At 41.7% G+C, this 19,671-nt stretch overlaps 4 protein-coding genes across 5 annotated transcripts; 2 read left to right on the forward strand and 2 right to left on the reverse strand.

Annotated features, from left to right (window-relative positions):
• The first annotated feature begins 50 nt into the window (after positions 1-50).
• Positions 51-7,139, forward strand: dbr1 (debranching RNA lariats 1). Of its 2 annotated transcripts, none has more exons than XM_054614755.1 (9): positions 51-93; positions 1,269-1,493; positions 1,602-1,726; positions 1,815-1,895; positions 1,979-2,064; positions 2,164-2,388; positions 2,506-2,583; positions 2,681-2,826; positions 3,885-7,139. In XM_054614755.1, the coding sequence occupies exons 2-9, from the start codon at positions 1,297-1,299 to the stop codon at positions 4,624-4,626; spliced, it is 1,680 nt and encodes a 559-aa protein (XP_054470730.1). In that variant the 5' UTR covers positions 51-93; positions 1,269-1,296; the 3' UTR covers positions 4,627-7,139. The 2 variants fall into 2 exon arrangements, with proteins under 2 accessions (XP_054470730.1, XP_054470729.1); XM_054614754.1 differs by lacking the exon at positions 51-93 and adding an exon at positions 102-200 and having other exon boundaries at positions 3,885-7,138.
• Positions 7,140-7,193: 54 nt separating this feature from the next.
• Positions 7,194-11,007, reverse strand: rab5b (RAB5B, member RAS oncogene family). Its single transcript, XM_054614756.1, has 6 exons — positions 10,918-11,007; positions 9,370-9,686; positions 9,128-9,279; positions 8,598-8,720; positions 7,987-8,080; positions 7,194-7,309 (listed from the first exon to the last, which is right to left on the reverse strand). The coding sequence occupies exons 2-6, from the start codon at positions 9,533-9,535 to the stop codon at positions 7,194-7,196; spliced, it is 651 nt and encodes a 216-aa protein (XP_054470731.1). The 5' UTR covers positions 9,536-9,686; positions 10,918-11,007.
• A 329-nt stretch (positions 11,008-11,336) lies between these two features.
• On the forward strand, positions 11,337-17,690 carry lcmt2 (leucine carboxyl methyltransferase 2). The gene is made up of 14 exons (XM_054614758.1): positions 11,337-11,463; positions 12,297-12,421; positions 12,980-13,061; positions 13,165-13,345; positions 13,442-13,598; positions 13,786-13,975; positions 14,069-14,176; positions 14,273-14,360; positions 14,446-14,673; positions 14,961-15,206; positions 15,298-15,395; positions 16,269-16,456; positions 16,543-16,678; positions 16,877-17,690. Exons 1-14 carry the CDS (start codon positions 11,422-11,424, stop codon positions 17,039-17,041), a joined length of 2,034 nt encoding a protein of 677 aa, XP_054470733.1. The 5' UTR covers positions 11,337-11,421; the 3' UTR covers positions 17,042-17,690.
• An 18-nt stretch (positions 17,691-17,708) lies between these two features.
• On the reverse strand, positions 17,709-19,434 carry crygs2 (crystallin, gamma S2). The gene is given in 4 exon segments (XM_054614757.1): positions 17,709-17,803; positions 17,805-17,996; positions 19,017-19,259; positions 19,426-19,434. Coding segments are annotated over 4 exon segments (525 nt in total). The 3' UTR covers positions 17,709-17,722.
• Positions 19,435-19,671: the final 237 nt, after the last annotated feature.

Consider the following 19,671-nt stretch of genomic DNA (forward strand, 5'->3'; position numbering starts at 1 on the left):
AATATATTTTTTTTTTTGTGTGTCGAATCTGCTGCCGATTATCTAAAGTTTTTTTCTGACGTATTGCGCATGCGCGTAAATGGCAGCTGAAAGGTGGGAAAATTCATTCTCTGTATCCGCATCATAAACATGCTTTTCTGAACAAAGTTTGTGACTGTAAAACCCAACAAAAGACACACTTTAGTCATTCATTCACTGCTGTAAGTATTCAGGCTGTTTATTCAGTGTTTTTCTCTGTTTGTTTGCAGGATTCATGTCCTCTGTGCGGGTAAACATGTGGTGCATTGGATCATGTGTGTAGCCTAGCTAGCATGTTAATGTGGCTCATTGTGTTAATAGTGTGTTGTAATTGCACTTAACTAACAATGCATGAAGACAAATGATTGCAAAGGCCTTGTGGTCATGCATGTGAGCAGCATTCTCATTATGAGCAGATAAAAGGGTTAAAATGTGCAAGATGTCAAAGCAAAGGAAAGTAAATGTGCCTTAATTACAGGTGCATTATTTATATATACAGTACCAGTCAAAAGTTTGGACACAACTTCTCATTCAATGGTTTTTCTTTATTTTTATTTTTATTTTTATTTTTATTTTTATTTTTATTTTTATTTATTATTTATATATATATATATACAGTACCAGTCAAAAGTTTGGACACACCTTCTCATTCAATGGTTTTTCTTTATATTTTTTTTTTTTTTTCTTTTTTTTTCTTTATTTTATATATATATATATATATATATATATATATATATATACAGTACCAGTCAAAAGTTTGGACACACCTTCTCATTCAATGGTTTTTCTTTATTTTTATTTTTATTTATTATATATATATATATATAATATATAGACATTGAAGACATCCAAACTATGAAGGAACACATATGGAATTATGTGGTAAACAAACAAATGCTCAACAAACCAGAATATGTTTTATATTTTACATTCTTCAAAGTAGTTGAATGAGAAGGTGTGTCCACACTTTTGACTGGTACTGTATACTATACATTGACTGATGATACTTGTATTAAGCGTAAACATAATAGGAGGCACCTTTCTAGCAGTCTTGTGAGTCATTTAAGTTGTTTTTCCAAATGTCCCCATGTGTATTTGACTCCTTCTTAATGAAAGAAATAGCACAAATGTTTGTGTTCCCGCAGATCACAAAACCTCAGCATCCCAGTGACAGCCCCTCTAGTGGGCACAGAATTCAAACCAACACCTCACTGTGATTTGATATGATTTTTTTATTTAATTTTTTGCAGGAATTAGCAGCGTACCTGTTTGTGCAGCATGAAGATCGCGGTAGAAGGCTGTTGCCATGGCGAGCTGGACAAGATCTACGAGACCATCGCCTATCTGGAAAAGAAAGAAGAGGTGAAAGTGGAGCTGCTGCTTTGCTGTGGGGACTTCCAAGCGGCGCGAAATGAAGGGGACATGATGTGTATGGCTATACCGCCCAAGTACAGAATGATGCAGACCTTTTACAAGTCAGTCCTTTGTTGTTGTTGTTGTTGTTGTTGTTTTTTTTGTCTCTTAAAAAGTGCAAGATATGCGAGAGAGCATTTCATTCTTTAATATAACTGTCTTTGATGCAGATACTACTCTGGAGAGAAGAAGGCTCCAGTCCTGACCATCTTCATTGGAGGGAACCACGAGGCTTCCAACCACATGCAGGAGCTGCCTTACGGAGGCTGGGTGGCACCAAACATTTACTATCTCGGTACGGACCAGCAGACGGTAAATGTGATTATTCTGAATACCTGTCTATCTGTTAATAACCAGGCATGACGTGGCCGTGTTTCCTTTAGGTTATGCCGGTGTTGTTCGCTACAAAGGGATTAGAATCGGTGGCGCGTCTGGAATCTTCAAATCACATGACTACAGAAGGGGTGAGGGTTTTTTTTTTCACGCTAAATTATTTAAAGTTACACAATCTCTACAGTATATTTATAAGAAATGTGTGCTCTATAAGGTCACCATGAATTCCCTCCATACAATCCTAATACACTTCGAAGTGTTTACCACATCCGAAATATCGAGGTGTTCAAACTGAAACAGGTAAATATAGATTCAACTTGTTCTCTTGCGTATATTTCAAAAGATTGTTCATTAATTCATCTAAACCATGTATGTTCGTAAATGTTTATTTCCACTTAGATCAAGATGCCCATGGACATTTTCATGAGCCACGACTGGCCTCGTGGGATCTACCGCTATGGAAGTACAGCGGAGTTGTTGAGAAAGAAGAAGTTTCTGCGACAGGAAGTGGAGACCAACAGTCTGGGGAGTCCTGCTGCTGAGGAGCTCCTGGCTCACCTCCAGCCCAGCTACTGGTTCTCTGCACATCTGCATGTGAAGTTTGCTGCCGTTATGAAGCATCCGGTGAGTGTGACAGCCTTTTGCAACTAGCTGTATTGCTGCTTGTTGTCTATACTGTGATTTTAATAATTATAGGTACCAATGTATTACACTGAACTCATTGAATACTCTTTTCTTTAGCCTAAACCTAATGCTGCACCACGTGTCACCAAGTTCCTGTCCCTGGATAAATGTCTGCCCTACAGGGAATTCCTACAGGTAAGAAAAAGTTGTGTTTAAACATACAAAGGTCAACGTCTGGTTTAAGGTGTAGAGGTGACAGTTCTAAGAGATGATGTGTACGCTTGTGTTGCAGATCGTGGATGTCGCAGAGAGGCCGGGTTCATGCGAGGGTCTTGAGTATGATCCAGAGTGGCTTGCTATTCTGAAGGCCACCAACAGTCTACAAAGCACCGCCATTCACCCCTGGAACCCCCCGGAGAACAACGGCCTGCACGAACGGTACACTGATATTTAGAAAAACAGTTACAGTCCGAGCAAAAGCAGTCACTTGCAAGACGGTCATCCAAGTGAAAAGGACCCAAGAATGCTTCAAGCATCACTCATGGACATGAATAGGCATTTGGGGCATTACAATTTTTCAGTAAAAAAAAAACTGCTGACAAAACATTTTTTAAGCAGCAAGGTCGCTGTGATTTAGGCATTTAATAATGACATACAGGAGTGTAATATAGGCTTCCAGTCTCAAGAGTGTTGGTTCCAAAAGGAATATATAAAATACAATGGAGCAATATAAACTAAAATACACAGAAAAAGGTTTTACTGTTATTTTTGTCTGATTTCATATTCGTTTTGCAGTTTTAGCTCTAAAGTACATTACCTCTGTGCAAAGTTTTTTTTTAGCTTCATCAGCAGATCTATAACTTTATCTGTTGGTCGATCTCCAAAAATTTCCCCACTCACTGGCGGCTAAAGTTTTGCTCATTTTAGCATGAGGTCAAGTGTGTGAAAAGTGAAGTTGTGAGTTTATGTTCATGTCAGTGGGGAAAAGGGGAATATAGCAGTAAGAGGGGCCTTTAACAAAAAGGGGCAAAACTCCTAAATAGATGCCATGGCTAAACTCATGTGGACAGTTTGTTCTAGACTTTTGTAGGAGGCATCATTGCACTCGGCAGAAATGCTTTTTCATGAGTGGAGGTTTGCCTCGCCCCTAAACTTTAGCCTCATCCTTTTCATAACTAATTAACTGTTGGTTGTAGACTATTGTGGGAGGCACCACTGGCTTCAGCAGGCAGTTACGTTTTGATTTTGCCATGGAGGTCAAGTGTGTGTGACGTTGTGTGTTTGTGTGAATGCTCGTACGTTGTCGCTGCTTCACGCTTGTCTCTTTTTCATATTCAGTTTAATATCTTATAAGACAAGCGTGATACAGATAGTGTTCTGGATTGCTCCTTAAATACATTTGAGTCAAATTGAATAATCAATGAATTGACAATTCTTTCTCATACTCTTGCCGTTAACTTAAACACAATGTCACATCTGTCGTCTTTACCCACCAGCTGGGACTTCAGACCTTCAGAAGCAGCCATGATGCAGGTGGTGAAGGATCTCAGCGGCGATCTTGCCATTCCAGACAACTTCAGCCGGACTGTGCAACCCTACGACCCCAACAAGCCCCAGCCGCACGCCGCTCCCAGCTGTCAGACCAACCCTCAGACCACGGAGCTCTGTGCCACGTTGGGTCTCACTGACCTCTACGCCCACGTTGGGCATGGAGGCGGTGACTTGAGCAGAATTCGGTGCAGCACTGGAGGTGATGACGATGGTGACGAAGGTGAAAGTGCGGACGAGCCCAGCGAGTACCCAACCGACACCTCGGGGTTGTCGAGCTCGTATAATCCCGACGAGATCACCATAGAGGACGAGTGGGAGGAGGAGGAAGGAAAGGAGGAGGTTGAGGGCAGGTGTAGCACAAAATCGGCAGTAACGGGATCTGATGTTCCTCCTGGTGACGTCCAAACACCCGGCCGCATGGTTCTGCCCGCGCCCAAATCCGACACCTCACCCACTGGTTTCTCCCACCTGATGAACCTGCCGCCTCCCTCCCACTCCACCCCAGCAGCCGGCTCTGGAGCAGAAAGGGAAGAACACTGTGAGGACGACGATGGCGACGATGCTTCAGAGCTACGGGCCCTGAAACGTACCAGCGGCAAAGCAGAGACTCCGGGCAGCAAAGACACAACTCCCAGAATCAAACGCAGAAACCAGGTCATCTATACGACAGTGGAGGATGACGAGTGAGGATTAGAGGTCAGGGGTCAGAGATCAGGCAAAAAAGTGAGGACTCATTTCATACTATTGGTGTACAAAGTGTACAATTCTTGATTTTATGGATTTGTATTAAATTATGTATCTACTTACTGCCTTTTTATACAGCTACTGTTGTGACAAAGCAGAAATATGGCTTTATTAAAACAACTCTAAAAGCAGATTGTATACAAAATGTTCTTGTGTTTAGTTTTTTTGTACATATAGTTAAAAAAGAAAGAGGCTGGGAAATTAAAATCTCCTTTTTTGGGCTTTTAAATGTATTAATAACATTATAAATTATTATGCAGCTACTCAAACTCTCAAGGAACTAATCAGATGTGGCTGTAAATGTCAAAAGCACGAGAAAGAAAAGCGACCAGCATTCTGCACTCAAAGTGCCGTTCACAGCTTTATTGAACACTATACAGACTCAAGGTGCTGATGAAAAATCAAGTCTGGATTTCACAGGACACTTAACCTACTTGTGATCACTGAATAATTAATTAGTCAATGGTGTTTAATGTTTATAATGAGGTGTTTGTTTCCTGGGGGCGGGACAAATCATTTTAGCATGTATTTGATTAATAATTGAAAATGGCATTGTACTTCAAATGATGAGACCTTTTTAACTGGCTCACAGTATTTTGATCAATATGAAAATAAAGCAGAACAAAAGATTTTCCTGGACACCAAAATTTGTTTAAATCCAACAGATTTATAACATTAAGAGTCCTTTTTTTTTAAACGATCTATTCTGTGCTCTGCTAAAATCAACGTACACTTTCATTAAAATTAAGACAATATACAACATACAGTGTATTCAACAAGTTCTCTTTACATCCATGCAAAGAGCCGATACAGTTTAGCCTAACGACAGGGTGGAGCCACGTTATTGGTTTATTGTACAAGCCGATGTCGCGGAAATGTTTTTTTTCCTGCACTTTGCCTAAGAAGCACACAAACATATTTCACAGAAAAAGAAACCCGAGAATAGGCACTTTGTTTTTTGTTTTTGTGTGTGTGCGTTTTTATCAATTCACTTCATTTTGTTGGACAGCAACCGAGCACACAGCTTTGTTTGAGTGGCATCATATTAAGTTAAATGAATAAGGAAAAGCGTTGCAACACACTTTGATTTGATGTTCACCAACACTCAGCGTTAGGACAAAAGGACTAATGAGGGACACGTTAAACACAAGATGGGCAGATTTTCTTCTACAGGGCATCATTCAGGTTTATTAAAAATCATATTTTCTGATCCATCTGCCGTCATTTCTTCCCAATTATATAATTTATCTGAAGCCAATAATTTCTCTAATCTGTGCAGAGCCAAATATATTGACAACCACCTTTCCTGCTATTACAATTAGCACCATCACTCACTTTAATAATCCAAAAAAAATTGATAAATCTTTTTATTAAATACAGGGATTTAGTAAATCTTGCATTTGATGCAGTACTGCTTTCTCTGGGATTGAGAGATATGTTCTCTGCTACAGACATGTAGTTAGTTAACAGCTTACTGCTCATACATAACAATATTAAAGTCATGTGACCACACACACTCCAGATCAAGTTCATTGTAGTTAAACGCATCCTACAGTGCTTTTTTCCCCCCTTATGAGCACTGAGGCATTAAAACCCAAAATGTTTTACGAACACGGCACTTCAGCAATCTTTCAAGAAAACAAGCAAGTCCGTTTGGACCAAACAATGCAAAGTCAGCATTTTTGTAAAGTTTAGAGAAGTGAGCGGAAGGAGTAGCTTCTAGAGAAGTCAAAACAACGGGCAATAAATACGTACAGATGGGCATTATGCTCAGAAAACTGTGCCATGGATCTTATGGGGTAATGGGATCATTCCAGGGGTTCATTATGTGGCATTATTCACAGCAGGATTTGATAGATTCGGGTCTAGGAGGAGGCAAAGCAAGCGGGTGCAACCTCCGACAAACGTAGAAGAAGAAGAAAGCAGTCACAACCTCAACATTTGGCTTCTTTGTTTTTTTATGTCTTGGCCCTTTTTTTTTTTTTTTTTCCTTTCCTGGCCGCTCGCCAGCGTGTGCTGCTCATTTTGTGCATTTTTTTTTTATTTTGTTTTTAATGCAATCAGGACTGTGACTGATGATGCAAGGCAGAATGAACACGAAAGAAAACTTCACAAATTAGTGCTAAATACTACAACAGGCTTCCCACTGTCCTCCACATCCTTTATTTTCCTCCTCTCAAGATCCGTCTAGCTCCACTTGTACTTTCTCCAGAACGCAGTTGCGGGTCGAGAGACACGCGTGGAACTTTTTTGCGTCTTTCTCCTCAAAATCTGCTTACTCTTCCTTTTCCTCTTATTCTCTCCTTTGCATTTTTCTGTCTGCTTTGACAGGAGGATGAGTGGAGGGTAAGGGTTGTGAGTGGATGCTGTGTTTCCCAGCACCAGGCCCACCCATACAGGTTGGCGGAAGGAGACGGGATGGTTGAAGGGCTGTGGTGGTGGTGGTGGTGGTGGTGGTAGTGGTGGTGGTTGTTGCGGGTGGTGGAATACTGGTGGGAGCTGGTGGAGGTCTAGTTCCCTCCGCAGCAGGCTCGAGTAGAGTGGGCGTCCGGGTCCTGGAGGTTGACTCCCCGGTGTCGTGCTGCATGTGTCGGGTTCTGGGTGTCTGTTTTTGGCATCTTTTTTGCTACAAAGACAAAGAAATATTTTGATATATATATATTTTTTTGATCAATTTTTTATCAAAATTAAAAACAGACTTTCTAACTAGAGAGAACTCAGGGAGCAAATATATCCACCTAACATATAAAAACCATAAGGATTCATTCAGGAGAAAAATACAAACATTTATATATATCTTCATGTTGTCGAGATTTCTTTTTAATTCATGCGTCCACATCTGAATTTAGATCCACACCAATAGTGAAAGATAATTATGAATAACTGCAACTTACTGTTAAACAAGTTGAAATTATCATCTGAATCTCAACCAAAATGCACAGAGTGTATGAGAAATCATGGGATACATGTGCACATTTTTCATCCTAGCAAGTCATTTTCTTCAGGAGGAAAATCTGGAAATTTGTATTCCTCATATCTCCCAATGTCTGGTAATTCGAGGATTCTTGGATCTAGATCAGCATCAAAATTGAATCTCTTGTTCATTGGCTTGTGGCTTAATTTCCCACCAAATTTCATTCAAATTTAAGTTTTTGATATGCTGCTAACTAACAGACGAATAACCTGAACCTAACAACTAATCTCTTAAAAGGCTGTGATGACTCCTTTGGCTTGTATCTCTATATCTTCTGAAATAAAAGTTTTGGGTTTTCTTTTTTCTGGTTTGAATGACAGGACACTCACCAATGGCCAGAAAGAGCTCATTGACGTTCATGGCTGTCTTAGCGGAGGTCTCCATGAAGAGCAAGCCAGTGTCCTCAGCATACGTCTGGGCTTCCTGTTCCATGCAACACACAAAGAAAGACAGATAAAACATCAGCGACCATTTGAAAAAAATACAAACACAATAAAAAAATAAAAAAAAGCTTAAAAGAAACAAACTTTTTTTTATCTACAAGTAACAGGAGCTCAGTAGAGCTTGACCCGTGACGAATCTCTGAGCTGTGACGAGCAGCGGGTGCAACAAACAAGGTTTAAGTTCTGGTTGCCGCTGACTCATAAGGACTTTAGCACCAGTATTTGAATGCAGCCAAATAGTTATGATAAAAACAATTTGATCAACAGTTACTTGTGCCCTATTATCTAATCTTTTTATAATTAAATACACAAGCAATGTCATTTAATTGCATTGGCGTTGTCCTCCAACATCACAGACTATGCCAGCCTTACACATGACTATGGCTACTTAAAGCACCAATAGTGCCAATAATACTAATTAATATATATATATCCTGTCATCAGCAGTTGTTAATAGGTCACAGCCCTCAATCAGGGGTCTGACAGGAGAGTCTTACCTCATACTCCACAAGCCTCCTCTCTGACAGGTCGGCCTTGTTCCCGGCCAGAGCGATAACAATGTTGGGACTGGCCTGCCTCTGCAGCTCCTTCACCCAGGCCTTGGCTCTCTCAAAGGTCTCCTGCACAAACCAAACACAGCACCAAGGTCAGATTAACCGCCAACACACATGTAAATACCACGCAATAATGACAGAGGTCACAGAGGCTGTGAAAGGGTAATGAAACATCAACATTAGAATATTTGTCACCTCCTAAAGTTGATGCATGCATAAAGCTGGGTATATATATTAATATCAGATTGTCTGTTTTTATCTTGTATTGTTATTTAAGTTATTTCCTCAAAGGTTGTGTTACAGTTAAGTAAAATCATTTCTTCATGTATTTGTTTTTGCTGCGTGAAATACACTATTAATATCTGAAAAACACTTTTACAGGATACAACAGTTATTATCCTGAATAATCCATTTTGTCAGTATTGCCCCGATCTACACAAATAACTCATGTGTTGAATAGGTGAATACTTTACCGGCTTGGTGATGTCAAAGACAACAATGGCCGCCTGAGCGCCACGGTAGTACATGGGAGCCAGGCTGTGGTATCGCTCCTGTCCCGCGGTGTCCCAGATCTCAAACTTCACCGTGGTGTCATCTAGACACACCGACTGAGCCAGGAACGCCGCTGGAAAGGAAGGGGCGAGAAATGACAGGTTACAGGGTGTTCTTTAAATCACCTGATACATTCACTCCCTCAAACGCCGTCCACACTCACCTCCTATGGTCGTCTCCTGGAACTCGTCAAACTGTCCCTTGACGAAGCGCAGCACCAGGCTGGACTTGCCCACGGCCATGTCGCCCAGCAGCACCAGCTTGAACTGGCAGATCTTGGTCTGGGGTAGTGTGCCGTTGGTGCGGCCTCCACTCCCTCTGGAGCTCATACTGGCCCGCGTAAAAGGGGGACAGCAGGGGGGCTGGTGGGCCTCCTCCCTGGAGGGTGGAGATGGGTGGTGCTTCTGGTGGTGTGTCGGTCACTTGCGCTGGCCTTTCCAGAGTGTAGTCAACTCTCGCTGATGGTGTCTTTACCTCTTTCTGAATGAAGACGTGAAATGATTTGTTTTGGTGCAAGATTACATCATGGGTTACCACACACACACTTTTATTTCTTTCTCAGCGCCTCCTCCAGTGCACCATAAACGTCTCAAGATTAGAGTTTTGTTACGAGGAGGGCTGCAGATCTGACATGAATTCAGGACGCAAGTTTGCAATCTGGCTGCATTTCTTTACATTTACTAGCCATGAATGTGTGTCTGTAGAGAAATGTTTCTTTCTTTCTCAACAAACGCCTCCATTAGGATTAGGGTTGTTGTGTTTTTGCAGGAAAACCAAGAGACATGCTTGTATTTGCAGCTGCATTGCTTGATATTTACTAGCCCTGAATGTCTGGTATGTCCACATCAAAAAATCTTTCTTTCTTTCTTTCTTTCTTTCTTTCTTTCTTTCTTTCTTTCTTTCTTTCTTTCATTCTCAAAAAACACCTCCATAAGGATTTGTGTTTTGTGTTTTTGCAGGAAAACCAAGAGACATGCTTGCATTTGCAGCTGCATTTGCTTGATATTTACTAGCCCTGAATGTCTGGTATGTCCACATCAAAAAAAAAATCTATCTTTCTTTCTTTCTTTCTTTCTTTCTTTCTTTCTTTCTTTCTCAAAACACACCTCCATAAGGATTAGGGTTGTTGTGTGTTTGCAGGAAAACCAAGAGACATGCTTGCATTTGCAGCTGCATTGCTTGATATTTACTAGCCCTGAATGTCTGGTATGTCCACATCAAAAAATCTTTCTTTCTTTCTTTCTCAATAAACATCTCCATAAGGATTTGTGTTTTGTGTTTTTGCAGGAAAACCAAGAGACATGCTTGCATTTGCAGCTGCATTGCCTGACATTTAACATGAATGTCTCCTCTGTGTTCACTGATTTAGAGTTAATTTAAAATATATCCCCCCATTTCTATCAGTGTCCCACTATCATGCATTGAACTTTGTGTTTTAACAGAGATGCTGCTTGCTCACCTTGCAGTCTCCCAACCTCATAGACACCAATGCTAAACACCCATCACTGCAGCAAAAAACTGGTCATTTAAAAAAAAAAAAAAAAAAAAAAACCACAACATCTTATCATGTGGTGTCTGGCACTGCTGCACCATGTCACCACCGCAGGAGGCAAAACTGAATTCATATTTCGACGCCTAATTAATCACACAAATGCAATCTGCAGGGTTGAACCCCACAGAGCCACTGGGAGGAAAACAGGACAATACTCACCGTGCAGACTGGGAAGCTTTGACTGTTGACAATGTGGCTATCAGCTGGTAAAGGAGAATGTTAACACTTCCTGGAAAGCCGCGCATGCGCAGTGAGTGCCGCATTGTCAAACCTGGTCCAGTCAGTGACTTCACAGTTTTACATCTTCAGTTTTTTACTAGATTCACTAATGTGGAGTCATTTTTATTGTTTTTTTAATCAGCCGAAGTCAAGATGGGTTTATTATACAACAACATGTGAAATATCAAAGCTCAGTGATTCGTATTAATGCATAAATTACTAGTGTTAAGCTTAAAGTGTGTGTAATCTGAATGGGCTTTTGAATGGGGGTTGTTCCTCATGTGGCCTCCAGGCCGCAGGGGGCGCTGTGACGCAGACAGGAAAGCACAGATAGGAAGTTTTCACCACATGGAGGATGTTTGAATTGTTTTGGTCTGTGGACTCCTCTCAATACTGAATCATATTTATAGAATACACTGTTCAATGTGATAGATTGTTGACATTATGCTAACCTCAAACAGGAAGAAGAAGGGAAAGGACACTGCTGTAAGTCTAGTTTATTAATTAACTAATGTTATGTCCATAGACTGCATGGTTATAGCTTGCAAAACATGATATACAAAGTATGAAAACATTAAGGTACTTGTACTTGCATGCAATTTCCACTACATGCCACTGTATACTTCTACTCTCCTGCAAGATTGTACTTCTCACTCATCTGCATTTAATTGCCAGATTTAATTACTTTACAAGATTCCACATACAAAACATTACATTATAAAATATGTAGGATTGTATAAATGAAACTATCAAAAATGCATGAAAGATGAGCTTAATCTCATCCTATTACAACTGCACAATGATACTTATGCGATACATAAATACACCAGAAATTCAATAATTGGATTTAACTCACATGTGGCATTTCCACTGATTCTTTGATATTATATTTTGCCAAAAATACATATGTACTCTTAAATTTTGCCAAAAACACCTATGTACTCTTAACAATTTCAGCTGAGGACTTTTACTTGATAATGCTACTTTTACACTTAAAGGGTCTGACATTTTTCTGCACCAAATAGGCATTACATTACATTACATTACATTACATTACATTACAGTCATTTAGCAGACGCTTTTATCCAAAGCGACTTACAGGAAGTGTATTCAACATAGGTATTCAAGAGAACTACTAGTCACCAGAAGTCATAAGTGCATCTCCTTTCTTAAACAAGCATCTAAAAGCATAAACCAGAGCAAAAGTATAGTGCAGAGGCAAATTACTACGAAAACAATAATTGCAACAGACTAATACGAATCAAAAGGCATTAACAGTTATGATGTCTCTGTGTGTCTTTGCTGTGTTTTTGATCCAGGTCCAGGGAACCAACGACAGCAGCGTGGTGAGCAAAGTGTCCGCTGCAGCACAGGGCTACTTCCAGGATGTTTTCCTCCAACACTTTGTGTGCAAAGTGGCCAGGAGAGCCCCGCTCATCAACAGGTCAGCAGGGATATAAATCTAGTCGTCAGGTCACAAATCACTTTATTGAACACACACAAAATACATGCACTGGAGTTTTTGCCTTGGTGGACAGTGGTGGTGTAATAAATTGAGATCATTTATGCTGTGACAAAGAACCACCACATACAGGAGTCAAACATCCACACTAACCTGTTTTCTAAAGACAAAAAACTCTAAAGACAGTGTTTTAAGCTTCACATCTTGAACCACACACAGAGCAGGACTGAAATATCCTAGAAACTTGTAGAAATACTAACATATACTGCAAGGTAATACAAAAAAAAAGTTATAATAACAACAGGAATTCAAATCAGGATTTTAATTATGGACTAATTTACAGATTTTTTTATTATTATTTTTATAATATTTATTAGTTATAAAATATTAGAAAATAGTGAAACATGTCTATCACAGTTACTCATAGCTCAGTGTTATGTCCTTAAATTGTAGATAGTAGTTTAAGGGACCACAGTATACATTAAAATAATAATATTGTGTTATAAAAATACAAGTCCTAAGTGTATTTGTATGTTTTAGGGGCTACTATGTCCGATGGAGAGCTGTGGACCACTGTGTGAGGAGGTTCCTACACATTACTGAAAACTGCCCCAAGAGACAGGTAAGTTAGCAGCGTATTGTTCAACACTATTTTGTACAGAAAGTGGGAAAAGGGTTGCGTATTTGATAAACCATCATTTGTCTTATTTTCTCTCTGTTCTTAGATTCTGTCTTTGGGTGCAGGGTTTGACTCTACGTATTTTCGCCTTCACGCAGATGAAGCTCTTGACAGGGCTGTTGTGTTTGAGGTGGATTTTCCCGATGTGACCCGACGGAAAGCTGCCCTGATCAACTCTAATAATACACTGAAGGGGATGTTAGACCCTCGTTTACCTTCTCCTACAGGTTTGTCATTTTCTTTACGCATTTCACTGAGATTCAAGGATGTTTTCTTTGTCATATAAGTTTTATGTGATTTCATGTCTGCCTGTGTGCTTTCAGGACATGTATACGTGTCCAGTGGTCAGTACCATCTGCTTGGGGTGGATGTTAGAGAGGAGACCCAGGTGGAAGAGGCTCTGGGTGCAGCTGGTCTGGACTGGTCTGCCCCCACTCTAATTCTCTCTGAAGTGGTGCTTACCTACATGGAAACACAATGGTAAGGACCGCAATTTGGTCTATTTAGGGGACCAAGTCACCCCTTTTGTGCATGCATAATATAAAAGCTATAACTTAAAAGTCATGTACTTGAATTCAATTATCAAAATATCCAGCAAAATAAAAAATATTAGCTGTAACTGTATGACTTAAATGCAAATGTTTGTTTTGCGTTGTGTGTCCTCCAGGTCGGATGCTGTCATCAGTTGGGCTGCAAAGCTCCTGCCACAGTCCCTCTCCGTTATGTATGAGCAGATACATCCAGATGACCCGTTTGGTCGCATCATGCAAGATCATTTCCTGAAACTAAATTCAACTCTTCACGCCCTTCGACAATATCCAGACACTGAGGCCCAGAGGCGACGTTTCCTGGACAAGGCGAGTACGCAGGAATATGTGTGCACTTTTTGTTACAGTCCCTGTACAGTAGAAATGTTTAATCAGATAGCGTCGTGGTGTTTTCGTCTTCAGGGCTGGGAGCAGTGCGTCTGCCTGGATATGAACGACTTCTACCTCGGGCTGGTCCCTGAGGAGGAGAGATGCAGAGTGGAGCGCCTGGAGCCGTTTGATGAATATGAGGTTAGCCGTTGAAATATGGTTGTCTCTCCGTCGTATAAAATCATACTTCCTAGTATTAGTATCTAACAGGATGACCGTATCTCCGTCTGCCCTCAGGAGTGGCACCAGAAATGTTCCCACTACTTCATCCTCACTGCATCCCGAGGCTCGTTGATGGAACAGGCTTTACTCACATATTCTCCAGGTAGCTATCGGATAATTTCCCTCTGTCCAAAAACAACTGTCCCTACGTGCATCGATCAAATCTTTTCTTTGTTTTTCAACTTCAGTATCTCCAGCGGCATCCATTTGCCCATCCTGGAGCTCCACATCCCTGAGCGTGAGGACCATACCGGTTCCTATGGAGGGGTTGGGGATGGCTTCAACATCGGTGAGCCCGGGGAAAGTCCTGCTAACGGGAGGCTCTAGCAGAGGAGGACGGGGGCCGGTGACCAGGATCCTCCTCCGGGGCCAGGACGGCTGGAGATCCGTCAGCGTGGAACCACCAGTAGATTTGGGTGAGAGGACTTGCAGGTTCTGATTTTTTTGTAGCTAGTAGTTTTTGCACTCAGACTACAATTATTGCAAAAAATCACTGGTTTGGTTAATCCATTAAAAGTAAGTTTTAGCTTGCACTTTAATATTCATGATGCAGGACTCTGTGCATGTAAATGTCTCTCCCAAACCTAGTAGCACTGACCAAGAAATCACTACAGAATGATTACGGTTCTATTTTTTTTCTAGCTTTATTATCAAAACTGTGCAAATAAAATGAGATAAATGTAGCTGTGTTGGCTTCTCCCAGGTGTCCGGCTCTACCACACCGCTACCTCTCTCCCTGGAGGAGGTATCGTGGTATACGGTGGTCGCTCCTCTCCACTTAACCCAATCAGAGGCCTTTTCAGAGTAACCCTGGAAACCCGTGATCCACCCGGTCCTCTCGACTCAGAGGACGGAGACACGGGGAAACTTTGTGTAGAGGAGATGGTCTGTACAGGTGATCCACCAGCACCAAGATGGAGGCACACTGCTACTAGTGTCAGTCACAAAGGTGAGATAAAACAGGAAGTCTCTTTCATTTTTATATTTATTTCATATCTTATTTACTATACAACAAAGCTGACTCTCTTTTTTTTCTGCAGGCAAAAGCTTTCTGTTTGTGTTTGGTGGAAAGGATGAATCGGAGGCAGCTCTGGGTGACGGTTACTTCCTGTGTGTAGACCAGCAGCACTGGACTGAGGTAGGTGTTATCTTTATATCTATAGATTTTTAACCGCACACACAGTGCTTGAACTCAAATGATCTTGTCTCTCTCCACTTTGAATCACATTAAACAGGTTCATTCTTAAGTGGCCGTACGAGTGATTAAAGTACATTTGTGGCATTCACCAGCTTTCTCGTACTTTGAATTTGGACGAGTGATCCTGAAAAGTCCCATGAGTCGTGTCCAACCTTGTCTGCCTCTCTCCAGAGGAAGAAACACAGATTTTTACCTGAAATCATAATGCTTGAATCTGAATGAGTTTGGAGTTTGAATATAATACAGAAATTAACTTATATAAACATAAAACTAAAACAAAAATGAAATCAATATTCTGTTCACCATATTATCATCAACTTGGCTCGACCATTTTACAGAGTTTCTTTCAGGTTTAAGTATTTTTGCTGTTATATTTCAGCACACTAAACATACATGTATACTTATATATACATGTACTTTTATTTCAGTAGTTGTTGGAAAATTCTCTCACTCCGCACAATTCAAATTCAAGAAAACATTGTCCAACAACTTTGCCTGTTTTTGAGCACCAAGCATCATTAATATAAATTATTATAAATGAATCATTAATCATTATCATTAATATAAATTAATATCTTTTATCTGCTGAATTCTGACAGCAGGATTTGAAGCTCCACTGTGTGAAAGTATTTTTCTTACTCTTTAATAACATTTTTTGTGAACGAAACTTTCCTACAAACAGAGCAGAACAGACTGCATTTTAGGGCAATTGTAGGGATGTGAGTGAGAAAAAAGTTAGAGAAGGTTTAGGAGAAGCATAAGGAAAATGTTCTTGCATAAGTCTCAGTGTATGTTTTTATGTATTATTTACAGATCCCAGTAGAGGGTGCAGCGCCGGAGGCCCGTCACTCCCACTCAGCATGTTCATATCAGGGAGGTGTGGTGGTGTTTGGAGGATTAGACAGAAGGGGAGCTCCACTGGGGGACACGGCGGTGTTAAGGCCGACTGACGGAGGCTTCTCCTGGGAAAGAATAGAGGTGCAGCCCGCTCCTGTTCCCAGGTCTGTAGCTTTACAAAGCCAATGACTTTCAAATCAATCAGTAAGAAAAAAACACTGTGTCCTGAAGTTTCTACTTTGTGTTTTAGGTACTCTCACTCTGCCCATGTGATTGGTGAAAATCTGGTTGTGGTTGGTGGAGTCTGGCTGCATTCAGGTGGTGTACCCGGTGTCGTTGTGATCAACCTCAGCACCCGCAGCAGTGTGGAGTTCAGGCTGGACACGGTCAGTTAACATGCATAGTTTCAAGTTAAAATCGTAGTTTTTTACTGTACTCAGGTTGTAAAGGCCTGGGTTTGTGACATCAGCTGCTACAAAGAAAGAAATATCTTAGCAATGCATTTTATTGATCCTTTAGCCTGAGCATAGACCTATTAAATAAGATACTAACGGATAAATCTCTGTGTGTTCTGCCATCTCCAGACCTCGGTGCCCTGGCCGCTGATGCTCCACTCATTCTGCTCCGAGCTGACGGACTCAGAAGAACCGGAGCTGCTCCTGATAGGTGGAGGAGGAAACTGTTTCTCTTTTGGAACTCACTTCAACCTCCAGCCGGTCACTGTGGACCTCAGACCTGCACTGGGATGAAGTGAGCTTTAAAGTGTTTCTATGAAACTGTGAAAGCTACTGAAATCAATGACTTAAAGTTACTGTGATAGACTTTTAACTGGTTGTGAAACAGTCTCAGGTTAATACTGATGCCTCTATATGACCAACATGATTTAGCAAGACCCTCAGCAAGAAGATTGACTATTTCTATATAGTTATTCTTAATGCTTGTCATCAGTGCCACCGGTTCGGATTCTTGTTAAATCAGATGAAATCATGCAAGTTCACCAAGAACTCCTTCAGCTCAGATCCCATCGGGGCCTCCAGCAGAGACAAGCCCCAAGCCGTGTTGCTGGGCCTGCTGGAGGGAAGGGAGGCACTGGAGAACCAGGACTGGAAATGGCAGACTATCAAACTCTGCTGCAGTATAATTTGTGGTTTTCTAAAGGGACTCTGGTGCTCAGAAACAGTACCGCCAAAATGAACACAAAATGAAAGTTCCTGAATGAACGTTTCTCTAAATTTAAAAAAGTTCAAAAGACATTAAAACAACTCATGTATGGAGAAGCCAAAGAAACATCTTCAGTCTGCTTACTGGACAGTTTTTTTTTTTATTTGTGAGACCTCAGTTCCAAATCTCAAAACAGTCAATTAAAATCATAGTCAAATATCATCTCATTAGGTCGTTTTTCTTTGAATGTTTTGGATGGAGGGTTTAAATCATTCAGTGAAGCGCCTGAAGGACTGGACCGCAGGGCTGACGGCACCCCAGTCGCCGGGCTTGCGGTATTCCCCCCTTCTCCAGGAAGTACTGCTGTCCGCGGTAGTTGGGGTGCTCGTAGAAAACCCACCAGCCGTCGAAGATCTTGCAGGAGTTGACCTCCCTCCAGCGGAACTTCTCCAGGAGAGAGGGGCAGTCCTCCGTGGCCTCGAAGGCCTGGCCTCCGAAGTCGGCCTTCTCATACAGCTGCATTTTGTACAGGGTCCCGCTGGTCTGGAGGGTGACGGGAGGAAACGAGGTGGGGGGTTAGTGCAGGGGGGTGGGACATATAGGGAGATGAGATTTGAATCTAACGATATGAGGCTTCCCACCAGCTTCCATCATTGTTTGCAAGTTGTAGTGCAGCTCTGTACACATGCAGCCTCTACAAACTAGATAGATTTTTGTATGATAGTGGCGTCCGTGAATCTAGCTGCAGGATGTGGGTCAGTTGAACCAACCAAAGCCCGATCAGACGAATAGACTGACCCCACCTATTGGTCTCCATCGACAAAGCCCTGCAGCCACTAGTAGCATCAACACCACAGCGTACTCTGTGATCAGTTTGTTTATCTCCCCTTTGCTCATTAAAATCCTGAGTACATTTGTTTTACGGGTTAGTGGTTGTTTTAAACTGGCCCTATTATGCTATTTTCCAGGTGCATATTTGTATCTCCAGTTACAGTTACAACATGTTTACATGCGTTAATGCTCATAATCCTCCTAATCCTCCTTGTTTTTCTCATCCTGGCTGTCCTGCAGCACCTCTTGTCACCCTCTCTCTGAAACGCTCCGTTGTAGCGCTTGTTCCTCCCTCCAGAAAGCAAAGTCTGCTCTGATTGGTCCGTTGGCACGCTCTGTTGTGATTGGTCAACGTTTCACATTTCAATAAAACTCTTGTCTCTCTCTTTTGTTGTTTGAGGGCCAAACTAGCCGGAAGGAGTTTTACGTCACTTCTGTAACATTGTGACCTCATAAAGTTACATTGTGACCTCATAAAGTTACAGTAGTGAAGGAGAGAATTCAATGGAGCCGTTTCAGGAGCTCAGGAGCTTCTGAGGGGGAGGGTAACTCCTTTTAGGGGTGGACTTTAGGTTTTACACTCTACGGACCTTTTACATGTACAAAAATATATATAACACACTAAAGAAGAGGGAAAAGTGGAAAAGCATAATAGGGCCACTTTAAGAGATCTACACATTCAATTGAAAGTGTTCGTACTGTGCATCAGATCACAGGAGACGTCCGACTTACAAAGTGGACCATCTTGCAGGAGCTGAGGCGGTCGCTGAGGCCCATCCAGCGCTGGTACTCTGGGTACTCCCCCCTGGCCAGGACGTACTGGTAGCCCGTGTAGTTGGGCCGTTCGTACACCACCGAGGCCCCGCTCTCCACCCGGATGGAGTTGCAGTGGCTCAGGTAGGTGTGGAAGTCCGAGCAGTCGCTGTCGCACTCGTAGCGACGGCCCTGGAAGTTCTTGTCCTCGTAGAAGACAATCTAGGGAAGAACAACACATGGGAGTCTTATCTTTCATCCACCTTTTAAAATCCCTGCAGAGAAAGTCACATAAACAGCTTTGTCCTCTACTTTAAACCCACACATTCACTCTTATCCACCATGCTACAGTGTTACCTCACTCCAATCTCACTTTGCCTTAACTCACCCTGCCCATCTTGGATACAATGTGTGGGAAAGCCCTGCTGATGTTAATTGATGATGGTGATGGTGGTGGTGGTGGTTCCCCTGAGGTCTCGGATGCTGCACCGTCCCCTCACCGGCTCCTTTTATATCCCCGCTTTCCCACGTTTCATAAACAGCATCGGTGGAGGCAAAAAGGGGAACAATCGCTTTGTCATGAAAATGAGATCCAAAAAATTGAGTCAGTGATTCTAGTGCTATTCAGTTTTTC

The sequence above is a fragment of the Anoplopoma fimbria genome, chromosome 16, assembly GCF_027596085.1.
Source record: "Anoplopoma fimbria isolate UVic2021 breed Golden Eagle Sablefish chromosome 16, Afim_UVic_2022, whole genome shotgun sequence".
NCBI lineage: Eukaryota > Metazoa > Chordata > Actinopteri > Perciformes > Anoplopomatidae > Anoplopoma > Anoplopoma fimbria.

Bases quoted from the DNA above. Each gene is read 5' to 3' on its own strand.
- dbr1 (XM_054614755.1), top strand. From the start codon at position 1,297: ATGAAGATCGCGGTAGAAGGCTGTTGCCATGGCGAGCTGGACAAGATC. The intron at 1,494-1,601 runs GTCAGTCCTTTG...TCTTTGATGCAG, and splicing joins ATGATGCAGACCTTTTACAA to ATACTACTCTGGAGAGAAGA. The intron at 2,065-2,163 runs GTAAATATAGAT...ATTTCCACTTAG, and splicing joins AGGTGTTCAAACTGAAACAG to ATCAAGATGCCCATGGACAT.
- rab5b (XM_054614756.1), bottom strand. From the start codon at position 9,535: ATGAGCTCCAGAGGGAGTGGAGGCCGCACCAACGGCACACTACCCCAG. The intron at 9,280-9,369 runs GTGAGTGTGGAC...CTTCCTTTCCAG, and splicing joins CCAGGAGACGACCATAGGAG to CGGCGTTCCTGGCTCAGTCG. The intron at 8,721-9,127 runs GTAAAGTATTCA...TGGTTTGTGCAG, and splicing joins TCTTTGACATCACCAAGCCG to GAGACCTTTGAGAGAGCCAA.
- lcmt2 (XM_054614758.1), top strand. From the start codon at position 11,422: ATGCTAACCTCAAACAGGAAGAAGAAGGGAAAGGACACTGCT. The intron at 12,422-12,979 runs GTCAGCAGGGAT...TGTATGTTTTAG, and splicing joins AGAGCCCCGCTCATCAACAG to GGGCTACTATGTCCGATGGA. The intron at 14,177-14,272 runs GTTAGCCGTTGA...GTCTGCCCTCAG, and splicing joins AGCCGTTTGATGAATATGAG to GAGTGGCACCAGAAATGTTC.